Source organism: Coregonus clupeaformis, chromosome 10, assembly GCF_020615455.1.
Source record: "Coregonus clupeaformis isolate EN_2021a chromosome 10, ASM2061545v1, whole genome shotgun sequence".
NCBI classification, from domain to species: domain Eukaryota; kingdom Metazoa; phylum Chordata; class Actinopteri; order Salmoniformes; family Salmonidae; genus Coregonus; species Coregonus clupeaformis.
The window spans coordinates 37,876,617-37,901,474 of NC_059201.1; the positions used below are offsets into that span (position 1 = coordinate 37,876,617).

At 43.8% G+C, this 24,858-nt stretch overlaps 1 protein-coding gene across 1 annotated transcript in view; it reads right to left on the reverse strand.

Moving 5' to 3' along the window:
* The window catches only part of LOC121575501 (ubiquitin-associated protein 2-like), a 52,526-nt gene extending 42,717 nt beyond the window's left edge, over nucleotides 1–9,809 (reverse strand). Inside the window, exons 1-2 of the mRNA XM_045222999.1 lie at nucleotides 9,731–9,809; nucleotides 2,494–2,631 (exon numbers count right to left, since the gene is read on the reverse strand). Coding sequence (XP_045078934.1) covers nucleotides 2,494–2,589 — 96 coding nt within the window. The 5' untranslated portion in view covers nucleotides 2,590–2,631; nucleotides 9,731–9,809. The remainder of the gene's footprint in view (nucleotides 1–2,493; nucleotides 2,632–9,730) is intronic.
* Between the last annotated feature and the right edge of the window lie 15,049 nt (nucleotides 9,810–24,858).

The following is a 24,858-nucleotide window of genomic DNA, read 5'->3' on the forward strand; positions in this document are numbered from 1 at the left end:
GGTTGAATACTTATTGATTCTTGACATTTCAGCTTTTCATTTATAATTAATGTGTAACAATTTCTAAAAACATAATTCCACTTTGACATTAATGGGTATTGTGTGTAGGCCAGTGAAACAAAAATCTCAATGTAATCCATTTTAAATTCAGCTTGTAACACAACAAAATGTGGAAAAAGTGAAGGTGTGTGAATACTTTCTGAAGGCACTGTATATCAATATCTTTCAAAATACCATATACAATTGCGGCCAAATATATTGTCACCATTGCACTTTTCTTAAATAATTTCCTATTTCTAAATTAAGTTTCAATTGAAAAAAACGGTCTCCACACATTGTTATTAGATTTTCTACATTACAGAATACATTTTATTCCTGTAAACTTCAGCTTAAAATGTTCATTTAGAAAAGAGTACTTGGTTGAACAGCCTTTGGCCAAGCTAACTGCCGACAAATGCTTATTGTAGCCTCAGTGAGCTTGCTGCACCTTTCTACTGACGACCAAATTAAGCATTCAATGAAAATAACACCCTCCCTACAATCAAACATGGGGAGGTTTGATAATGCTGTAGGATTGCTTTGTTGCCTCTGGTACTGGGGGCCTTGAACGTGCGCAAGGCATTATGAAATCAGCAGATTATCAGGTGTTTTGGAGTCCAATGTTCAACCCAGTCCAAAAACTGGGTCTCCATGGAAGGTTGTGGGTCTTCTAGCAGGACAACAACCCTGAGGACACATCAAAAAGCACCCAGGAATGGTTCAAGATGAAACTATCGACTGCTCTGAAATGGACAGCAAAGAGTCCAGATCTGAATCACATCCAAAAACCTATGGAAAGATCTGAAAACAGCAGTTGGTTGAAGGCACCCCTCAAACATTGAAGAATTTGAGCAGTTTGCTGCAGAATAGTGGGCCAAATTGCCAGTAAACGCTCATTGATGGCTACAAGTGTTTGTCTAAGTTATTGTGGCCAAAGGCTGTGCAACTAAGTAGTAGCTCCGGGGTGCCAATAATGTTGTCCATGCCATGCCTTTATAAATAAAAAATGTGTTCTGCAATGTTGAAAATCCAATAACACGGTGTGGAGACCAAAAGTGTTTTTAAATTTTAACTTATTTTAGAAGAAATAGGGACTTAAGAAAAGTGCAAGGGTGCCAATATATTTGTCCGCAACTAAATGTATAAGTATCATTACCTTTTAAAACAATTCAATCCAGAGTGATGCTCTCTCTCCACTAGCCTACCTATTGTTTATCTGCAGAGAAATCACCAAAAAGCCTACCAGTATGCAAATTAGGGAGCCAAATTAACAGTTCTCGTACCGATGCAATTCGGTAGGCTACTGACGAGTAACTCACTATAACGTCTGGCAAGTCCTGATGGACTTCATATCGAAAATACCGGATGTGGAGGACCTGGGCTGGCGTGGTTACACATGGTCTGCGGTTGTGAGGCCGGTTGGACATACTGCCAAATTCTCTAAAACGACGTTGGCTTATGGTAAAGGAATAAACGTTACATTCTCTGGCAACAGCTCCGGTGGACATACCTGCCAATTGCATGCTCCCTCAAAACTTGAGACATCTGTGGCATTGTGTTGTGTGACATAACTGCACATTTTAGAGTGGCCTTTTATTGTCCCCAGCACAAGGTGCACCTGTGTAATGATCATGCTGTTTAATCAGCTTCTTGATATGCCACACCTGTCAGGTGGATGGATTATCTTGGCAAATGAGAAATGCTTACTAACAGGGATGTAAACAAATTAGTGCAAAAAAATTGAGAGAAATAAGCCTTTTGTGCATATGGAAAATTTCTGGGATCTTTTATTTTACCTCAGGAAACACGGGACCACTTTACATATTGCGTTTATATTTTTGTTCAGTGTAGCATGACATTTATGTGTATGGTTTTCAATTGTAGACTGCGACAGAGCAGGTAAATGTTGAAGTGGAATGCCAACCTGTGCTGAAAAGATACTGTCAGGCCAGTGACAGACGAGATCCACTGGCCTAACGTTTTTACTGACCCCGGGCCAGCGTCAATGTTGGACCCTGCACACGAAAGAAAATAAATGAATGTGCCAGAAAAACAATAGGCTAAGTGGATTGACACATCGTTACCACATTATATGGGACCTGAAAATTCACACTCTCTCCCTCAGTGTAAAGAAATCAGACTGCAACCACAGCGCAGACACCCAGATGCCGAGAGGCAGGACAGACAGCAGACTGTCAAACCAGCAGTGTTTCCCTGTCATCGCTCACTTTGTGACTGACAGGCGCCTGTCCTATCAATAGATTGCTAGAAGATGCATACCGTTCATTCTAGCAGGGAAGGGCTCTGCAGACTTATTTCTAAGAAGCAAATTGAAAAGTAGCCTAGTGAATTTTTGTGGATAAATTACACGGCTGAAAATGACTCTGTAAATCAGTTGTATAGCCGACAACCGGCGCTAGTGGAAAACACTGGTTGTGTGTGTGTGTCACTCACCTGGAGCTGTTTCTGTGGTTGAGTTGTGTTTGTGGCAGCAGGCAGCGCTTTGTCCCGAGTGCCCCGGGCTTTGTCGCCGCCCAACGAGGTCATCATTTACAGTATATACAAAACAATGTATGTACAAAATAGAAAAATCTGGAAGACAAAAAGAGAGAGGGGGGTTGGGGAGAAAAGTGTGGCTCAAATGTGGCTAGAAATTCACGTCACTTACAGTATTTACCCTATTCACTGCAGGCAGGTATAAGATAAGACAAATAGGCCTACTGTTATACAGTGAGGGAAAAAAGTATTTGATCCCCTGCTGATTTTGTATGTTTGCCCACTGACAAAGAAATGATCAGTCTATAATTTTAATGATAGGTTTACTTGAACAGGTGAGAGACAGAATAACAACAAAAAAATCCTGAAAAACGCATGTCAAAAATGTTATAAATTGATTTGCATTTTAATGAGGGAAATAAGTATTTGACCCCCTCTCAATCAGAAAGAATTATGGCTCCCAGGTGTCTTTTATACAGGTAACGAGCTGAGATTAGGAGTGCTCCTAATCTCATTTTACCTGTATAAAAGACACCTGTCCACAGAAGCAATCAATCAGATTCCAAACTCTCCACCATGGCCAAGACCAAAGAGCTCTCCAGGGATGTCAGGGACAAGATTGTAGACCTACACAAGGCTGGAATGGGCTACAAGACCATCGCCAAGCAGCTTGGTGAGAAGGTGACAACAGTTGGTGCGATTATTCGCAAATGGAAGAAACACAAAAGAACTGTCAATCTCCCTCGGCCTGCGGCTCCATGCAAGATCTCACCTCGTGGAGTTGCAATGATCATGAGAACGGTGAGGAATCAGCCCAGAACTACACGGGAGGATCTTGTCAATGATCTCAAGGCAGCTGGGACCATAGTCACCAAGGAAACAATTGGTAACACACTACGCCGTGAAGGACTGAAATCCTGCAGCGCCCGCAAGGTCCCCCTGCTCAAGAAAGCACATATACAGGCCCGTCTGAAGTCTGCCAATGAACATCTGAATGATTCAGAGGAGAGCTGGGTGAAAGTGTTGTGGTCAGATGAGACCAAAATCAAGCTCTTTGGCATCAAATCAACTCGCCGTGTTTGGAGGAGGAGGAATGCTGCCTATGACCCCAAGAACACCATCCCCACCGTCAAACATGGAGGTGGAAACATTATGCTTTGGGGGTTTTTTTCTGCTAAGGGGACAAGACAACCTCACCGCATCAAAGGGACAATGGACGGGGCCATGTACCGTCAAATCTTGGGTGAAAACCTCCTTCCCTCAGCCAGGGCATTGAAAATGGGTCGTGGATGGGTATTCCAGCATGACAATGACCCAAAACACACGGCCAAGGCAACAAAGGAGTGGCTCAAGAAGAAGCACATTAAGGTCCTGGAGTGGCCTAGCCAGTCTCCAGACCCTTAATCCCATAGAAAATCTGTGGAGGGAGCTGAAGTTTCGAGTTGCCAAACGTCAGCCTCGAAACCTTAATGACTTGGAGAAGATCTGCAAAGATTGGTGGGACAAAATCCCTCCTGAGATGTGTGCAAACCTGGTGGCCAACTACAAGAAACGTCTGACCTCTGTGATTGCCAACAAGGGTTTTGCCACCAAGTACTAAGTCATGTTTTGCAGAGGGGTCAAATACTTATTTCCCTCATTAAAATGCAAATCAATTTATAACATTTTTGACATGCGTTTTTCAGGATTTTTTTGTTGTTATTCTGTCTCTCACTGTTCAAATAAACCTACCATTACAATTATAGACTGATCATGTCTTTGTCAGTGGGCAAACGTACAAAATCAGCAGGGGATCAAATACTTTTTCCCCTCACTGTACGTTAGGCCTAGGTTGTTCAAATAGTCCCGATTCCCTTTGTAGTTTCTTCTAAACTGAAATCCCTGGTGTGTGTGTGGAGTAGCCTGTATCAAACACGTCCCCACATCAACACGGTTGGGGGGAATTGCGCAACCCTGAGTGTCGGCCGCAACTGTTAAAACAGTGTATAGTAAGTGTGTATTTTGCATTTGTGAAATTATTTTGATGTGATATGAAAGTAGAAGGATTTATCTATGTTTCTAGAACCTAACCATAATTGAGAATTGATTCACATTTAGCTAGATGGAGTATTTGACTGTTTTGGCTTAGAGACAATTCGCCTTTAAACAGAATGCGTAGGGTCCTTGGACTATGAGTAACGTTAGGCTCCTTTAGTCCATTATTGGGCTAGCCCTATATACAGTGCATTCGGAAAGTAATCAGACCCTTTCACTTAAAGCCTTATTCTAAACAAAAATTAATAGTTTTTTCCCCCTCATCAATCTACACACAATAACAAAGCAAAAAGAGCCGTAGATTTTTTTTGCAAATGTATTTTATATATATATATATATATATATATACAGTGGGGGAAAAAAGTATTTAGTCAGCCACCAATTGTGCATGTTCTCCCACTTAAAAAGATGAGAGAGGCCTGTAATTTTCATCATAGGTACACGTCAACTATGACAGACAGAATGAGGAAGAAAAATCCAGAAAATCACATTGTATGATTTTTTATGAATATATTTGCAAATTATGGTGGAAAATAAGTATTTGGTCAATAACAAAAGTTTCTCAATACTTTGTTATATACCCTTTGTTGGCAATAACACAGGTCAAACGTTTTCTGTAAGTCTTCACAAGGTTTTCACACGCTGTTGCTTGTATTTTGGCCCATTCCTCCATGCAGATCTCCTCTAGAGCAGTGATGTTTTGGGGCTGTAGCTGGGCAACACAGACTTTCAACTCCCTCCAAAGATTTTCTATGGGGTTGAGATCTGGAGACTGGCTAGGCCACTCCAGGACCTTGAAATGCTTCTTACGAAGCCACTCCTTCGTTGGCCGGGCCGTGTGTTTGGGATCATTGTCATGCTGAAAGACCCAGCCACGTTTCATCTTCAATGCCCTTGCTGATGGAAGGAGGTTTTCACTCAAAATCTCACGATACATGGCCCCATTCATTCTTTCCTTTACACGGATCAGTCGTCCTGGTCCCTTTGCAGAAAAACAGCCCCAAAGCATGATGTTTCCACCCCCATGCTTCACAGTAGGTATGGTGTTCTTTGGATGCAACTCAGCATTCGTTGTCCTCCAAACACGACGAGTTGAGTTTTTACCAAAAAGTTCTAGTTTGGTTTCATCTGACCATATGACATTCTCCCAATCTTCTTCTGGATCATCCAAATGCACTCTAGCAAACTTCAGACGGGCCTGGACATGTACTGGCTTAAGCAGGGGGACACTCAGGATTTGAGTCCCTGGCGGCGTAGTGTGTTACTGATGGTAGGCTTTGTTACTTTGGTCCCAGCTCTCTGCAGGTCATTCACTAGGTCCCGCCGTGTGGTTCTGGGATTTTTGCTCACCGTTCTTGTGATCATTTTGACCCCACAGGGTGAGATCTTGCGTGGAGCCCCAGATCGAGGGAGATTATCAGTGGTCTTGTATGTCTTCCCTTTCCTAATAATTGCTCCCACAGTTGATTTCTTCAAACCAAGCTGCTTACCTATTGCAGATTCAGTCTTCCCAGCCTGGTGCAGGTCTACAATTTTGTTTCTGGTGTCCTTTGACAGCTCTTTGGTCTTGGCCATAGTGGAGTTTGGAGTGTGACTGTTTGAGGTTGTGGACAGGTGTCTTTTATACTGATAACAAGTTCAAACAGGTGCCATTAATACAGGTAACGAGTGGAGGACAGAGGAGCCTCTTAAAGAAGAAGTTACAGGTCTGTGAGAGCCAGAAATATTGCTTGTTTGTAGGTGACCAAATACTTATTTTCCACCATCATATGCCAATAAATTCATAAAAAATCCTACAATGTGATTTTCTGGATTTTTTTTTCTCATTTTGTCTATCATAGTTGACGTGTACCTATGATGAAATTACAGGCCTCTCTCATCTTTTTAAGTGGGAGAACTTGCACAATTGGTGGCTGACTAAATACTTTTTTCCCCCACTGTATATATATATACACATACACACACACCACATTTACATAAGTATTCAGACCCTTTACTCAGTACTTTGGCAGCGATTACAGCCTCGAGTCTTCTTGGGTATGACGCTACAAGCTTGGCACACCTGTATTTGGGGAGTTTCTCCCATTATTTTCTGCAGATCCTCTCAAGCTCTGTCAAGTTGGATGGGGAACATTGCTGCACAGCTATTTTCAGGTTTCTCCAGAGTCTGGCTGGGCCACTCAAGGACATTCAGAGACTTGTCCCGAAGCCACTCCTGCATTGTCTTGGTTGTGTGCTTAGGGTCATTGTCCTCTTGGAAGGTGAACCTTCGTCCCAGTGTGAGGTCCTGAGCGCTCTGGAGCAGGTTTTCATCAAGGATCGCTCTGTACTTTGCTCCATTCATCTTTCCCTCGATCCTGACTAGTCTCCCAGTTCCTGCCGCTGAAAAACACCCCCACAGCATGATGCTGCCAACCACCATGCTTCACCGTAGGGATGGTATTGGCCAGGTGATGAGCGGTGCCTGGTTTCCTCCAGACGATACACTTGGCATTCAGGCCAAAGAGTTCAATCTTGATTTCATCAGACCAGAGAATCTTGTTTCTCATGGTTTGAGAGTCCTTTTGGCAAACTCCAAGCGGTCTGTCATGTGCCTTTTACTGAGGAGAGGCTTCCGTCTGGCCACTCTACCAAAAAGGCCTGATTGGTGGAGTGCTGCAGAGATGGTTGTCCTTCTGGAAGGTTCTCCCATCTCCACAGAGGAACTCTGGAGCTCTGTCAGAGTGACCATCGGGTTCTTGGTCACCTCCCTGACCAAGGTCCTTTCCCCCGATTGCTCAGTTTAGCTGGGCGGCCAGCTCTAGGAAGAGTCTTGGTGGTTCCAAACTTCTTCCATTTAAGAATGTTGGAGGCCACTGTGTTCCTGGGGACCTTCAATGCTGCAGACATTTTTTCTACCCTTCCCCAGATCGGTGCCTCGACACAATCCTGTCTCTGAGCTCTACAGACAATTCCTTTGACTTTGCTTGGTTTTTGCTCTGACGTGCACTGTCAACTGTGGGACCTTATATAGACAGGTGTGTGCCTTTCCAAATCATGTCCAATCAATTGAATTTACCACAGGTGGACTCCAATCAAGTTGTAGAAACATCTCAAGGATGATTAATGAAACAGGATGCACCTGAGCTCAATTTCGAGTCTCATAGCAAAGGGTCTGAATACTTATGTAAAAACATTTTTGTTATATAAATTTGCAAAAAATTCTACAAACCTGTTTTCTTTTTGGCATTATGGGGTATTGTGTGTAGATTGATGAGGAAAACATTTTATTGAATCAATTTTAGAATACGACTGTAACGTAACAAAATGTGGAAAAAGTCAAAGGGTCTGAATGCTTTCCGAATGCTCCGTATACACACTTCCAAAACTACATTTACGTCATTTAGCAGACGCTCTTATCCAGAGCGACTTACATTATTATATTTTTTATACCCCCGTGGGAATCGAACCCACAACCCTGGCGTTGCAAACGCCATGCTCTACCAACTAAGCTACATCCCTGCCGGCCATTCCCTCCCCTACCCTAGACGATGCTGGGCCAATTGTGCGCCGCCCCATTGGTCTCCCGGTCACGGCCGGCTACGACAGAGCCTGGATTCGAACCAGGATCTCTAGTGGCACAGCTAGCACTGCGATGCAGTGCCTTAGACCACTGCACCACTCAGGAGAAACTACACTGTATAAACTGAGAAGATCTTATTACATTTACATTTTAGTCATTTAGCAGACGCTCTTATCCAGAGCGACTTACAGTTAGTGAATACATATTTTTTTTATATACTGGCCCCCCGTGGGAATCGAACCCACAACCCTGGCGTTGCAAACGCCATGCTCTACCAACTGAGCTACATCCCTGCCGGCCATTCCCTCCCCTACCCTGGACGACGCTGGGCCAATTGTGCGCCGCCCATGAGTCTCCCGGTCGCGGCCGGCGGCGACAGAGCCTGGATTCGAACCAGGATCTCTAGTGGCACAGTTAGCACTGCGATGCAGTGCCTTAGACCACTGCGCCACTTATATTACCCTGCTTGGTTCATATCTATAGACAATGCAGCTGCAGGTCAGTGGCTAAGTGACCGTAGCTGCCATTGGCAACTTCCAGTAATGCAACCAAAAACACGGGCTCTATGATTGATTATCTGCAGCTGAGATGACAGCAGCAGCAACATCAGGTTGACTTTGCGAAAGCTCTGCACTCGGGACACCTAGCGAATAGCCAGCCAGGGCCTATATTGTTTTGTTTACAACTCTCATTCGAGCGCATTCCCATGCAAGTTAATGTAATGAGATATTGGGTCAACTCGACAGAGTGCTGTTGTCCAATAACAAAACAAGTTATCGCAGCTACCGAGTTTGCCATCATCTCTAGCTGCCTACTCATAAAACATTCTTAATCTACACAATATGACAAACACACTCGAATAGTAAAAAGACAGAACTGTTTATATAACACTGCTATTGACACCGTCAAATGTGTGCAAACAATAGACTACAGTGTTATGGATAGCTTGCCATAATTAGCTAAGTTATAGTTAATGATAAAGAATGCATGCCTTTAAATATGACATTTACAATCACTTAACTGTTTAATTGTCTTGAGACTTTTGATAATGTTTTTAACTGAAACGTAACGGCGCGCGTTTCAAATACACCACTGTGTGGATTTTAGTCCTACTATAACTGACAAATAATTCACAACAGTGACGGACAGTGGGACCCCTTTGTCCTAGCCATCTTAGTATCCAGCTAACGTTAGCTAGTTAGCGATGCAGTTTAGGCAATCAACGGCAGATAGGATACCAAAACACGACGGGCGGACAATCCTGTTCACACATTGAATGTTTACTAACGGGGGTTCTTCCCAAGTGAAAATAATAAACATCCGTTCTTCGGGTATCATAACATGCTAGCTTGCTAGCTAACCACAAAGCTTTATCAATTCTAACGAAAATGGCCACACAGCACACAATCCAACCCCGACATTACTTGCCGGGGGAAAAGCCAAAATAAAATAACGAAAAAAAGGCTGAAAAGCTGGTGTAAACAAACAAATGAATCGGTGACATTACACTTCAAGAGGGACAATACTATGAAAGGGTTTAAAATGGCTCAAATATAAAGAAAAACATTGAGCGCCTGAAGGAGATTTGCTTTTTATTACCTGCTAACACGCTTCACTCAGCCAGCACAAGGTCACGTGATTTACGGCGTCGCTGTAGTTGCTCTCCTCTGTGGTCGCGAGAGACAACTGCGCAGAAGCGCGTGTTTCGTCCTCTTGGGGTCATTGACATTCACAACAAGCGATCGATTCGACGGTCATTAATACAAACATGTATTTTTTCTGTATAGCCAGGGCCACCTATGTTCTCTTTGAATAATTTGACAGTAACACTAATTAGCTTATATAGCTTGTGACAGAAACCCTGTCTGTACAATTAATTGAACTTCATAATGTGCTGTAGGACTTACCAGAAGATACAGACCCTACCATTATGCTTGTTTACACAAAGCTGCACTGAGGTTTGAACGCAATCATGGTTAGATTTATCTCTTGAAACCCCTTCTTCTCTGTATGTAGTGTTTTCAGCCCTTACATTCGCCCACTATCGGCTTCATGTGAACTACAATTCCGACACTGTGTTTGAATGTTTAGAAACGTCAATAATCATTCCTTTCAAACCAGTTTTCGAAACATATGCTGTTATGCCCCTTATCTTAAAACATTTTTTTACTCCAGATACAAACGTATACATACGAACAACAACTTACTGAAACACACAGATAATAACAACATCTCATCTGCCCAGATCCGCATGCTCACACCCCCATCCCTAGTGCCTGTATTGTTGTTTGCCACTTGTACCAATTATTTTTTCTCGGTCACCCATGCCCTTTTATCTTTAATATCAACTAGAAATAATATTTCAAATAAAAAATATACACTTACTGTAGCAATTTGGCACAGATCCACACGACTGTACGTGTGTGCCTACCTGGTGCCTTCCAGCCAAAAAACGACGCTTCAGCAACATTTTCTCCCAAGTTACGCTCCCATTTCCAAAGCAAACTTCTCCAATGACGTCATCACGCTGCACCACTTGGTACAAAAGGCGAAAGAAAATGCAGCACCTGTTCCTACTCCATTCTGGTGCATATTAGAGCATCCTAGCATCCCTATAGCATCCTAGAGCAAACTCAAACCGATATTGTAATTTATTATAGTCTTTTTTAGTTTTCTATTTATTTATACTTGTTTTAATGTCTTGTTGTATATGTATTTGTGTGTCCTTCAATGTCTTCCTCAAATAATTGCTGCAACTGCAGTAAGGAATTTGAGAAGAAACCCAAGGTTTTTAAAAGGCGCAGTCTTGGTTCAGTAGCCAGTCCCAGGACTGCTAAACTAGTTTTTCCAAATGTGTCCACTACCCATGGGGCATTCATTTGTCCTGAATGCCTCGAACTCCTACCCAGTAAAACGGTGCCATGTGGGAGGAAGCGTATATGGCCATCTGCCACTCCTGTACATGTTTCTTCATAGAAATTGCAAGTGCATAGATTATTCCCTGTTGGAAAGAACCGAGACAATCCGGCCAGACTACATGGGGATATTAATCTTCTCTATGATGTCATCCACCATTTCCTCTGTGGCTGTGGCAGTGAGCATCAGAATGGGGCAATGAGCTGTTAAGATGCCCCTGACGTCAGGCAACTTCAAATATGTCTCCCTTAAGGATTTGCCCCTGTGATGCAGTTAATTTAGAAGTTGTTTAACAATTACATCTCTCCAATGTTGTTTTTATGTGTGATGTATGATTTAGCTGTTGGGCTATCCTTTTTATGTTTGTGTGCATACATACAGTATTATCGTTTATCTTAATGCAGAGCTACTTTGGTGAAGCTCATTGCATTACAAAGGCAGTAATAAAGAATGGTATGTTATTGAAAAATGTTACATGCTTAGGTATAGTTCTCTGCAGGGATGGGAATTATAGTGTGAAAGAATGCGTTGTGTTTACGGTTACTGTATGTACTTGAGTTGCATTACATGCTTGCAAGAGACAAGTGACATCAATATATTTATTTATTTTTTACTCTGAATGTCATGAAATGCACCTTGTCCACGGCCAGGAGGCATATCCTATCCTTGATGGTCCTCAGCCAGGACCACCACTGGACGATGAAGAGAGACAAACATCAGCTGCACCTGACCATCATGAATTCCTGCCACAAAAAGGTAAAACAAGTACAGTTGAAGTCGGAAGTTTACATACACCTTAGCCAAATACATTTAAACTCAGTTTTTCACAATTCCTGACATTTGATCCTAGTAAAACGTCCCTGTCTTTGGTCAGTTAGCATCACCACTTTATTTTAAGAATGTGAAATGTCAGAATAATAGTAGAGAATGAATTATTTCAGCTTTTATTTATTTAATCACATTCCCAGTGGGTCAGTAGTTTACATACACTCAATTGGTATTTAGTAGCATTGCCTTTAAATTGTTTAACTTGGGTCAAACTTTTTGAGTAGCCTTCCACAAGCTTCCCACAATAAGTTGGGTGAATTTCTCATGACAGAGCAGATGTAACTGAGTCCGGTTTGTAGGCCTCCTTGCTCAGTTCTGCCCACAAATGTTCTATAGGATTGAGGTCAGGGTTTTGTGATGGCCACTCCAATACCTTGACTTTGTTGTCCTTAAGCCATTTTGCCACAACTTTGGAAGTATGCTTGGGGTCATTGTCCATTTGGAAGTCCCATTTGCGACCAAGCTTTAACTTCCTGACTGATGTCTTGAGATGTTGCTTCAATATATCCACATAATTGTCCTTCCTCATGATGCCATCTATTTTGTGAAGTGCACCAGTCCCTCCTGCAGCAAAGCACCCCCACAGCATGATGCTGCCACCCCCGTGCTTCACGGTTGGGATGGTGTTCTTCGGCTTGCAAGCCACCCCCCTTTTTCCTCCAAACATAACGATGGTCATTATGGCCAAACAGTTCTATTTTTGTTTCATTAGACCAGAGGACATTTCTCCAAAAAGTAAGATCTTTGTCCCCATGTGCAGTTGCAAACCGTAGTCTGGCTTTTTTATGGCGGTTTTGGAGCAGTGGCTTCTTCCTTGCTGAGCGGCCTTTCAGGTTATGTCGATATAGGACTCATTTTACTGTGGATATAGATACTTTTGTACCTGTTTCCTCCAGCATCTTTACAAGGTCCTTTGCTGTTGTTCTGGGATTGATTTGCACTTTTCGCACCAATGTACGTTCATCTCTAGGAGACAGAACACGTCTCCTTCTTGAGCGGTATGACAGCTGTGTGGTCCCATGGTGTTTATACTTGCGTACTATTGTTTGTACAGATGAACGTGGTACCTTCAGGCATTTGGAAATTGCTCCCAAGGATGAACCAGACTTGTGGAGGTCTACAATGGTCTTGGCTGATTTCTTTTGATTTTCTCATGATGTCAAGCAAAGAGGCACTGAGTTTGAAGGTAGGCCTTGAAATACATCCACAGGTACACCTCCAATTGACTCAAATGATGTCAATTAGCCTATCAGAAGCTTCTAAAGCCATGACAACATTTTCTGGAATTTTCCAAGCTGTTTAAAAGGCACAGTCAACTTAGTGTATGTAAACTTCTGACTCACTGGAATTGTGATACAGTGAATTATAAGTGAAATAATCTGTCTGTAAACAATTGTTGGAACAATTACTTGTGTCATGCACAAAGTAGATGTCCTAACCGACTTTGTGGAGTGGTTGAAAAACGAGTTTTAATGACTCCAACAAGTGTATGTAAACTTCCGACTTCAACTGTAGATTGTCACGCCTGCTCCCACTCCCCCTCCCTGGCGCTCGAGGGCGCCAGGCTGCCCATCATTACGCACACCTGTCACCATCGTTACGCGCATCAGCGCTCATTGGACTCACCTGGACTCCTTCCCTTTGTTAATTACCTCCCTTATATCTGTCTATTTCTCTGTTTGATCCCCTTGTGAGCATTGATTATCACCCTGTACTTGCTTCCCATCTCCCAGCGTCTGTCGAACCGAGATCGTCATATAGATGTGATCGATAGATACACTACCGGTCAAAAGTTTTAGAACACCTACTCATTCAAGGGTTTTTCTTTATTTTTTAAAACTATTTTCTACATTGTAGAATGATAGTGAAGACATCAAAACTATGAAATAACACATATGGAATCATGTAGTAACCAAAAAAGTGTTAAACAAATCAAAATATATTTTATATTTGAGATTCTTCAAATAACCACCCTTTGCCTTGATGACAGCTTTGCACACTCTTGGCATTCTCTCAACCAGCTTCATGAGGTAGTCACCTGGAATGCATTTCAATTAACAGATGTGCCTTCTTAAAAGTTCATTTGTGGAATTTCTTTCCTTAATGTGTTTGAGCCAATCAGTTGTGTTGTCACAAGGTAGGGGGTATACAGAAGATAGCCCTATTTGGTAAAAGACCATGTCCATATTATGGCAAAAAATGACAGTCCATCATTACTTTAAGACATGAAGGTCAGTCAAATGGAACATTTCAAGAACTTTGAATGTTTCTTCAAGTACTATGATGAAACTGGCTCTCATGAGGACCGCCACAGGAATGGAAGACCCAGAGTTACCTCTGCTGCAGAGGATAAGTTCATTACAGTTACCAGTCTCAGAACTTGCAGCCCAAATATATGCTTCACAGAGTTCAAGACATTAGACCGGTGGAAATTTGTACTTTGGTCTGGAGTCCAAATTTGAGATTCTTGGCTTTGTCATTATGGGGTATTGTGCATAGATTGATGAGGAAACAAAACAATTTAATTCATTTTAGAATAAGGCTGTAACGTAACAACATGTGGAGAAAGTAAAGTTGTCTGAATACTTTCCGAATGCGCTGAATGTTTCTGGTCTGGAGTCCAAATTGGAGATTTCTGGTTCCAACCGCCGTGTCTTTGTGAGACGTTGTGTATTTCCCATCGTAAAGCATGGAGGAGGAGGTGTTATGGTGTGGGGGTGCTTTGCTGGTGACACTGTCTGTGATTAATTTAGAATTCAAGGCACACTTAACCAGCATGGCTACCACAGCATTCTACAGCGATACGCCATCCCATCTGGTTTGGGCTTAGTGGGACTATCATTTGTTTTTCAACAGGACAATGACCCAACACACCTCCAGGCTGTGTAAGGGCTATTTTACCAAGAAGGAGAGTGATGGAGTGCTGCATCAGATGACCTGGCCTCTACAATCCCCCGACCTCAACCAAATTGAGATGGTTTAGTATGATTCGGACCGCAGAGTGAAGGAAAATCAGCCAACAAGTGCTCAGCATATGTGGGAACTCCTTCAAGACTGTGGGAAAAGCATTCCAGGTGAAGCTGGTTGAGAGAATGCCAAGAGAGTGCAAAGCTGTCATCAAGGCAAAGGGTGGCTAATTTGAAGAATCTCAAATGTAACATATATTTTGATTTGTTTAACACTTTTTTGGTTACTACATGATTCCATGTGTGTTATTAATTAGTTTTGATGTCTTCACTATTATTTTACAATGTAGAAAATAGTAAAAATAAAGAAAAACCCTTGAATGAGCAGGTGTGTCCAAATTTTTGAGAAATCCCTTGAATGAGCAGGTGTGTCCAAACCTTTGACTGGTACTGTACATATTGTTATGAACCGGCTCGTAGCCCATAACAAAGAGGGAGATAACGTGGAGCTAGAGAAATGATTTAAAAAATAAATAAAGTAAACTATATCCAAGTAACAATGGTGTGTGTAGTCAGTAGTGTAAGTGAGAGATGGTGATAATGAGGGGTGTTGAGAGGTGCTAAAACAAATGAACACAAAGAAGCCCCAAAATGCCACAACCAAAAACAACAGTGTGTCTGATGGAGAGTCTCTTCGATGTTTGGGGGAAAGGTGTATTTATACCCGGGACACACCCGAACCCAGGTGTGTCCCATTTCGCTGAGGACCCTCCCAGCTCCACCCACCGACATCCTATTAAGGAAAAAAGAGCAGAAAGAAAGAATATCGGCAGACGGAGTGGGAGGGTCGTCACAATATCCCAACCAGAAGCCATGGATTACAGGCAACATCCGTACTGAGCTAAAGGCTAGAGCTGCCGATTTCAAAGAGCGGGACACTAATCCGGATGCTTATAAGAAATCCCGCTACGACCTCTGACGAGCCATCAAACAGTCAAAACGACAATACAGGACTAACATCGAATCCTACTACGCCGACTGTGGCGCTCGTCGGATGTGGCAGGGCTTGCAAATTATCACTGATTACAAAGGGAAACCAAGCCGCAAGCTGCCCAGTTATGCAAGCGTACCAGACAAGCTAAATTCATTTTATGCTCGTTTCGAGGCAAGCAACACTGACCCATGAATCAGAGCACCAGCTGTTCCGGACGACTGTGATCTCGCGCTCCGGAGCCGATGTGAGTAAGACCTTTAAACATGTTAACATTCACAAGGCCGCAGGGCCAGACGGATTACCAGGAAACATACTCAGAGCATGCCTTTACTGACATTTTCAACCTTACCCAGTCTGTAATACATACATATTTCAAGCAAATCACCATAGTCCCTGTGCCCAAGAACACCAAGCTAACCTGTCTAAATGACTTTCGCCCCATAGCACTTACATCTGTAGCCATGAAATGCTTTGAAAAGCTGGTCATGGCTCCCATCAACACCATCATCCCAGACACACTGGACCCACTCCAATTTGCATACCGCCCCAACAGATCCACAGATGAAGCAATCTCTATTGCACTCCACACTGCCCTCTCCCACCTGGAAAAGAGGAACACCTACGTGAGTATACTGTTCATTGACTATAGCTCAGCGTTCAACACTATAATGCCCTCCAAGCTCATCACTAAGCTCCAGACCCTGGGACTGAACACCTCCCTCTGCAACTGGATCCTGGACGGGCCGCCCCCAGGTGGTGAGGGTAGGCAACAACACATCCGCCACGCTGACCCTCAACACGGGCGCCCCTGCTGCGTGGCCACGCACGACTGAAACACCATCATTAAGTTTGCTGACGACACAACGGTGTTTGGCCTGAACACCGACGACGATGAGACAGCCTATAGGGAGGTCAGTGACCTGGCAGTGTGGTGCCAGGACAACCTCTCCCTCAACATCTGCAAGACAAAGGAGCTGATCGTGGACTACAGGAAAGGGAGGGGCGAGCACGGCCCCATCCACTTCGACAGGATTGTAGTGGAGCGGGTCAATAGCTTTGGTGTCCACATCACTAAGGAATGCTCATGGTCCACACACATCAACCCAGTTGTGAAGAAGGCACAACAACCTCAGACTGGGGTTAACGTTCACATTCCAACAGGACAACGACCCTAAGCACACAGCCAAAACAACGCAGGAGTTGCTTCGGGACAAGTTCTGAATGTCCATGAGTGGCCCAGCCAGAGGCCGGACTTGAACCTGATCGAACATCTCTGGAGAGACCTGAAAATAGCTGTGCAGCAACGCTCCCTATCCAACCTGACAGAGCTTGAGAGGATCTGCAGTGAAGAATGGGAGAAACTCCCCAAATACAGGTGTGCAAAGCTTGTAGCGTCATACCCAAGAAGACTTGAGGCTGTGTGATATTTCCATTTTTATTTTATTTATACATTTGCAAACATTTCTAAAAACCAGTTTGTACTTTGTCATTATGGGGTATTGTGTGTAGATTGATGAGGGGAAAAAACAATTTAATCAATTTTAGATTAAGGCTGTAACCTAACTAAATGTGGAAAAAGTCAAGGGGTCTGAATACTTTCCGAAGGCACTGTATATCACTGGGGCTCGAGCTCCCAGCCATTCCAGGACCTCTATACCAGGCAGTGTCAGAGGAAGGCCATAAAAATTGTCAAAGACTCCAGCCTCCCAAGTCATAGACTGTTCTCTCTGCTACCGCATGGCAAGCGGTACCGATGCACCAAGTCTGGAACCAACAGGACCCTGAACAGCTTGTACCCCCAAGCCATATTACTGCTAAATAGTTAGTCCGGGTAAACTATTGGTTAACTATTTAATTATCTGCATTTACCGTTTTTTGCACTAACTCTTTTGACTCATCATTTCCACTACTGTTTATTATATATCCTGTTGCCTAGTGTGGTGTCCGAGACAACGATGCTGATTTATGCTGTGATGATAAGAATTCCGCTGACGCTGTACTTTGATTATAAAGGTTTATTGTATCAAAGAATTCCAGCGTCAATTTACAGACATCTGCAGAATATCTGGAGAATAACCGCCCCAATCTGTTAATATGTTGTTTCTCCCCGTCCTTTGTTCAAAACATGGTATTTATATCCTATGTAACATAAGATGGGTGGTTTTTGACAGACCAATCCCCGGGTTCCACATATCTCCAAATGTCCTCTATTCCAAGAAACCTATGTAGTAATGCTTTCCAGATGTTTCAGCAAAGCAGAGTAGAGTTCATCCATTACACCATTTGCAAATGTCAGCAAAATCATAAACTGTTTAGATACTACACTAGACACTTTATATGTACATACAGTGCCTTCAGTAAGTATTCATACCCCTTGACTTATTCCACATTTTGTTGTGTTACAGCCTGAATTCAAAATGGATTTTTTTTAAAATTATCTGACCCTTGTACACAAAATATTCTATAATGACAAAGTGAAAACATATTTTTGGACATTTTCGCAAATGTATTGAAAAGTGAAATTTACATAAGTATTCACACCGCTGAGTCAATACATGTTAGATTCACCTTTGACAGCGATTACAGCTGTGAGTCTTTCTGGGTAAGTCTCTAAGAGCTTTCCACACCGGGATTGTACAATATTTGCACATTCTTTATAAAATTATTAAAACTCTGTCAAGTTTGTTGTTGATCATTGCTAGACAGCCATTTTCAAGTATTGCCATAGATATTCAAGACAAAACTGTAACTAGGCCACTCAGGAACATTCATTGTCATCTTGGTCAGCAACTCCAGTGTATATTTGGCCTTGAGTTTTAGGTTATTGTCCTGCTGAGAGGTGAATTTGTCTCCCAGTGTCTGTTGGAAAGTAGACTGAACCAGGATTTCCTCTAGGATTTTGCCTGTGCTTAGTTCTATTCCGTTTATTTAATCCAAAAAACTCTCTAGTCCTTGCCGATGACAAGCATACCCATAACATGACGCAGCCGCCACCAAAACAGCGCTTTGTATTCAGAACATAAAGTTAATTTCTTTGCCACATTTTTTGCAGTTTTACTTTATTGCAAACAGGAAGCATGTTTTGGAATATTTTGTATTCTGTACAGGCTTCCTTCTTTTCACTCTCATTTAGGTTAGTATTGTGGAGTAACTAGAATGTTGTTGATCCATCCTCAGTTTTCTCCTATCACAGCCATTAAACTCTGTATCTGTTTTAAAGTCACCATTGGCCTCATGGTGAAATCCCTGAGTTAGGAAGGGTGCCTGTATCTTTGTAGTAACTGAGTGTATTGATACACCATCCAAAGTGTAATTATTAACTTCATTGTGCTCCAAGGGATATTCAAGGTCTGCTTTTATTTATTTATTTTCTCATCTAACAATAGGTTCCCTTCTTTGCGGGGCATTGGAAAACCTCCCTGGTCTTTGTGGATGAATTTATGTTTGAAATTCACTGTTCGACTAAGAGGCCTTACAGATAATTATATGTGTAGGGAACAGAGATGAGGTAGTCATTCAAAAATCATGTTAAACACTATTATTGCATTGAGTCCATGCAACTTATTGTGACTTAAGCACATTTCTTTACTCCTTATCTTACTTAGGCTTGCCATAACAATGGGTTTGAATACTTATTGACTCAAGACATTTCAGTTTTTCATTTTGAATACATTTGTTAAAAAAATCGAAAAACATAATTCCACTTTGACAATATGGGTATTGTGTGTGTAGGCCAATGACACAAAATCTCAATTTAATCAATTTTAAATTCAGGCTGTAACACAACAAATTGTGGAATAAGTCAAGGGGTGTGAATACTGATTGGCTGGGCCTGACTCACCAGTGGATGGGCATGGCTGCCAAGTGGGTGGGATATGCCCTCCAAGTCCCACTCATGGCTGCACCCCTGCCCAGTCATGTGAAATCCATAGATTAGGGCCTAATGAATTTATTTCAATTGATTGATTTCCTTATATGAACTGTAACTCAGTAATATCTTTGCAATTGTTGCATGTTGCGTTTATATTTTAGTTCAGTAAATATACACTACCGTTCAAAAGTTTGAGGTCACTTAGAAATGTCCTTGTTTTAAAAAGAAAAGCAATTTTCTTGTCCATTAAAATAACATCAAATTGATCAGAAATACAGTGTAGACATTGTTAATGATGTAAATGGCTATTGTAGCTGAAAACGGCTGATTTTTAATGGAATATCTACATAGGCGTACAGAGGCCCATTATCAGCAACCATCAGTCCTGTGTTCCAATGGCACGTTGTGTTTGCTAATCCAAGTTTATCATTTTAAAAGGCTAATTGATCATTAGAAAACCCTTTTACAATTATGTTAGCACAGCTGAAAACTGTTGTGCTGTTTAAAGAAGCAATAAAACTGGCCTTCTTGAGACTAGTTGAGTATCTGGAGCATCAGCAATTGTGGGTTCGATTACAGGCTCAAAATGGCCAGAAACAAATAACTTTCTTCTGAAATTCGTCAGTCTATTCTTGTTCTGAGAAATGAAGGCTATTCCATGCGAGAAATTGCCAAGAAACTGAAGATCTCGTACAACGCTGTGTACTACTCCCTTCACAGAACAGTGCAAACTGGCACTAACCAGAATAGAAAGAGGAGTGGGAGGCCCCTGAGCAAGAGGACAAATACATTAGAATGTCTAGTTTGAGAAACAGGCGCCTCACAGGTCCTCAACTGGCAGCTTCATTAAATAGTACCCGCAAAACACCAGTCTCAACGTCAACAGCGAAGAGGCGACTCCGGGATGCTGACCTTCTAGGCAGAGTTGCAAAGAAAAAGCTATACCTCAGACTTAATCTTTTATTTTATTGGCCAGTCTGAGATGTCTTTTTCTTTGCAACTCTGCCTAGAAGGTCAGCATCCCAGAGTCACCTTTAACAGTCAGTATCTCGTGTGGCCACCAGCTGCATTAAGTACTGCAGTGCATCTCCTCCTCATGGACTGCACCAGATTTGCACGTTCTTGCTGTGAGATGTTACCCCACTCTTCCACCAAGGCACCTGCAAGTTCCTGGACATTTCTGGGGGGAACCTCTGATCCAACAGGTCCCAGACGTGCTCAATGGGATTGAGATCCAGCCTCTTCGCTGGCCATGGCAGAATACTGACATTACTGTCTTGCAGGAAATCACGCACAGAACGAGCAGTATGGCTGGTGGCAATGTCATGCTGGAGGGTCATGTCAGGATGAGCCTGCAGGAAGGGTACCACATGAGGGAGGAGGATGTCTTCCCTGTAACGCACAGCATTGAGATTGCCTGCAATGACAACAAGCTCAGTCCGATGATGCTGTGACACACCGCCCCAGACCATGACAGACCTCCACCTCCAAATCGATCCCGCTCCAGAGTACAGGCCTCGGTGTAACGCTCATTCCTTCGACGATAAACGAGAATCCGACCATCTTTCTTTTGGTGTTTTTCAGAGTCAGTAGAAAGGCCTCTTTAGTGTCCTAAGTTTTCATAACTGTGACCTTAATTGCCTACCGTCTGTAAGCTGTTAGTGTCTTAACGACCGTTCCACAGGTGCATGTTCATTAATTTTACATTTACGTCATTTAGCAGACGCTCTTATCCAGAGCGACTTACAAATTGGTGCATTCACCCTATAGCCAGTGGGTTAACCACTTTACAATATTTTTTTTTTTTTGGGGGGGGGGTAGAACGATAACTTTATCCTATCCCAGGTATTCCTTAAAGAGGTGGGGTTTCAAATGTCTCCAGAAGGTGGTGAGTGACTCCGCTGTCCTGGCGTCGTGAGGGAGCTTGTTCCACCATTGGGGTGCCAGAGCAGCGAACAGTTTTGACTGGGCTGAGCGGGAACTATGCTTCCGCAGAGGAAGGGGAGCCAGCAGGCCAGAGGTGGATGAACGCAATGCCCTCGTTTGGGTGTAGGGACTGATCAGAGCCTGAAGGTACGGAGGTGCTGTTCCCCTCACTGCTCCATAGGCAAGCACCATGGTCTTGTAACGGATGCGAGCTTCAACTGGAAGCCAGTGGAGTGTGCGGAGGAGGGGGTGACGTGAGAGAACTTGGGAAGGTTGAACACCAGACGGGCTGCGGCATTCTGGATGAGTTGTAGGGGTTTAATGGCACAGGCAGGGAGCCCAGCCAACAGCGAGTTGCAGTAATCCAGACGGGAGATGACAAGTGCCTGGATTAGGACCTGTGCCGCTTCCTGTGTAAGGCAGGGTCGTACTCTCCGAATGTTGTAGAGCATGAACCTGCAGGATCGGTCACCGCCTTGATGTTAGCGGAGAACGACAGGGTGTTGTCCAGGGTCACGCCAAGGCTCTTCGCACTCTGGGAGGAGGACACAACGGAGTTGTCAACCGTGATGGCGAGATCATGGAACGGGCAGTCCTTCCCGGGAGGAAGAGCAGCTCCGTCTTGCCAGGGTTCAGCTTGAGGTGGTGATCCGTCATCCATACTGATATGTCGGCCAGACATGCAGAGATGCGATTCGCCACCTGGTTATCAGAAGGGGGAAAGGAGAAGATTAGTTGTGTATCGTCAGCGTAGCAATGATAGGAGAGGCCATGTGAGGATATGACAGAGCCAAGTGACTTGGTGTATAGGGAGAAAAGGAGAGGGCCTAGAACTGAGCCCTGGGGACACCAGTGGTGAGAGCACGTGGTGCGGAGACAGCTTCTCGCCACGCCACTTGGTAGGAGCGACCGGTCAGGTAGGACGCAATCCAGGAGTGAGCCGCGCCGGAGATGCCCAGCTCGGAGAGGGTGGAGAGGAGGATCTGATGGTTCACAGTATCAAAGGCAGCAGACAGGTCTAGAAGGACAAGAGCAGAGGAGAGAGAGTTAGCTTTAGCAGTGCGGAGAGCCTCCGTGACACAGAGAAGAGCAGTCTCAGTTGAATGACCAGTCCTGAAACCTGACTGGTTTGAATCAAGAAGGTCATTCTGAGAGAGATAGCAAGAGAGTTGGCTAAAGACTCAATAGTTTTGGAAAGAAAAGAAAGAAGGGATACTGGTCTGTAGTTGTTGACATCAGTGGGATCGAGTGTTGGTTTTTTGAGAAGGGGTGCAACTCTCGCTCTCTTGAAGACGGAAGGGACATAGCCAGCGGTCAAGGATGAGTTGATCAGCGAGGTGAGGTAGGGGAGAAGGTCACCGGAGATGGTCTGGAGAAGAGAGGAGGGGATGGGGTCAAGCGGGCAGGTTGTTGGGCGGCCTGCAGTCACTAGTCGCAAGATTTTATCTGGAGAGAGAGGGGAGAAAGAAGTCAAAGCATAGGGTAGGGCAGTGTGAGCAGGACCAGCAGTGTCATTAGACTTAACAAACGAGGATCGGATGTCGTCAACCTTCTTTTTCAAAGTGGTTGACGAAGTCATCCACAGAGAGGGAGGGGGGGGGGGGGGGGATTCAGCAGTGAGGAGAATGTGGCAAAGAGCTTCCTAGGGTTAGAGGCAGATGCTTGGAATTTAGAGTGGTAGAAAGTGGCCTTAGCAGCAGAAACAGATGAAGAAAATGTAGAGAGGAGGGAGTGAAAAGATGCCAGGTCGGGCAGGGAGTTTAGTTTTCTTCCATTTCCGCTCCGCTGCCCGGAGCTCTGTTCTGTGAGCTCGCAATGAGTCATCAAGCCACGGAGCTGGAGGGGGAGGACCGAGCCGGCCGGGAGGATAGGGGACACAGGGAGTCAAAGGATGCAGAAAGGGAGGAGAGGAGGGTTGAGGAGGCAGAATCAGGAGATTGGAGGGAGAAGGATTGAGCAGAGGGAAGAGATGATAGGATGGAAGAGGAGAGAGTAGTGGGAGAGAGAGAGCGAAGGTTGCGGCGGCGCGTTACCATCTGTGTAGGGGCAGAGTGAGTAGTGTTGGAGGAGAGCGAGAGAGAAAAGGATACAAAGTAGTGGTCGGAGACATGGAGGGGAGTTGCAGTGAGATTAGTAGAAGAGCAACATCTAGTAAAGATGAAGTCAAGCGTATTGCCTGCCTTGTGAGTAGGGGGGACGGTGAGAGGGTGAGGTCAAAAGAGGAGAGGAGTGGAAAGAAGGAGGCAGAGAGAAATGAGTCAAATGTAGACGTAGGGGAGGTTGAAATCCCCCAAAACTGTGAAGGGTGAGCCATCCTCAGGAAAGGAACTTATCAAGGCGTCAAGCTCATTGATGAACTCTCCAAGGGAACCTGGAGGGCGATAGATGACAAGGATATTAAGCTTAAATGGGCTAGTGACTGTGACAGCGTGGAATTCAAATGAGGAGATAGACAGATGGGTTAGGGGAAAAATTGAGAATGACCACTTGGGAGAGATGAGGATTCCTATGCCACCACCCCTCTGACCAGATGCTCTCGGGGTATGCGAGAACACATGGTCAGACGAGGAGAGAGCAGTAGGAGTAGCAGTGTTTTCAGTGGTAATCCATGTTTCCGTCAGCGCCAGGAAGTCGAGGGACTGGAGGGCGGCAGAACGGCAGTTCCAGAGGCTGCCTGAGACCTGGAACTCCAGGTGTGTGGTGCGTGCAGGGACCACCAGGTTAGAGAGGCAGCAGCCACGCATTGTGAGGCGTTTGTGTAGCCTGTGCGGAGAGGAGAGAACAGGGATAGGCAGAGGCATAGTTGACAGGCTGTAGCAGATGGCTACAATAATGCAGAGGAGATCGGAATGAAATGAACTAAACATCTGGGAAAGGAGAGAGCAGGGCCTCCCTCACCAAAAAAATATAACTCTCCCAACTTCCACCTCAGAAACTATAATTGTTTCACTGAACCACCCGAATAAAACTCTCCCAACTTCCACTTTAGAAATTAGAATTGTTGTAAACTACAGCGGTTCAATGTTTCAATGAATAGACTCAACTTACTTTATTCAGCTAGCTAACTATGACGCCATAGCTAACTAGCATGCTAGCATCCAATAACACACAGTTTAGCACCAATACTTGGTTACAACAAACTACCAATAGTGTGTGAACACACTAAACAGATAATTCGTGTCCGTGTCTAGTTCTTTCATAACGCAGCAATAATTAAACGTTGGCTAGCTAGCACAAAGATATTGTATTTAGCTACTACAGTACAGCTAGCTGGTAGTGTTGGCTA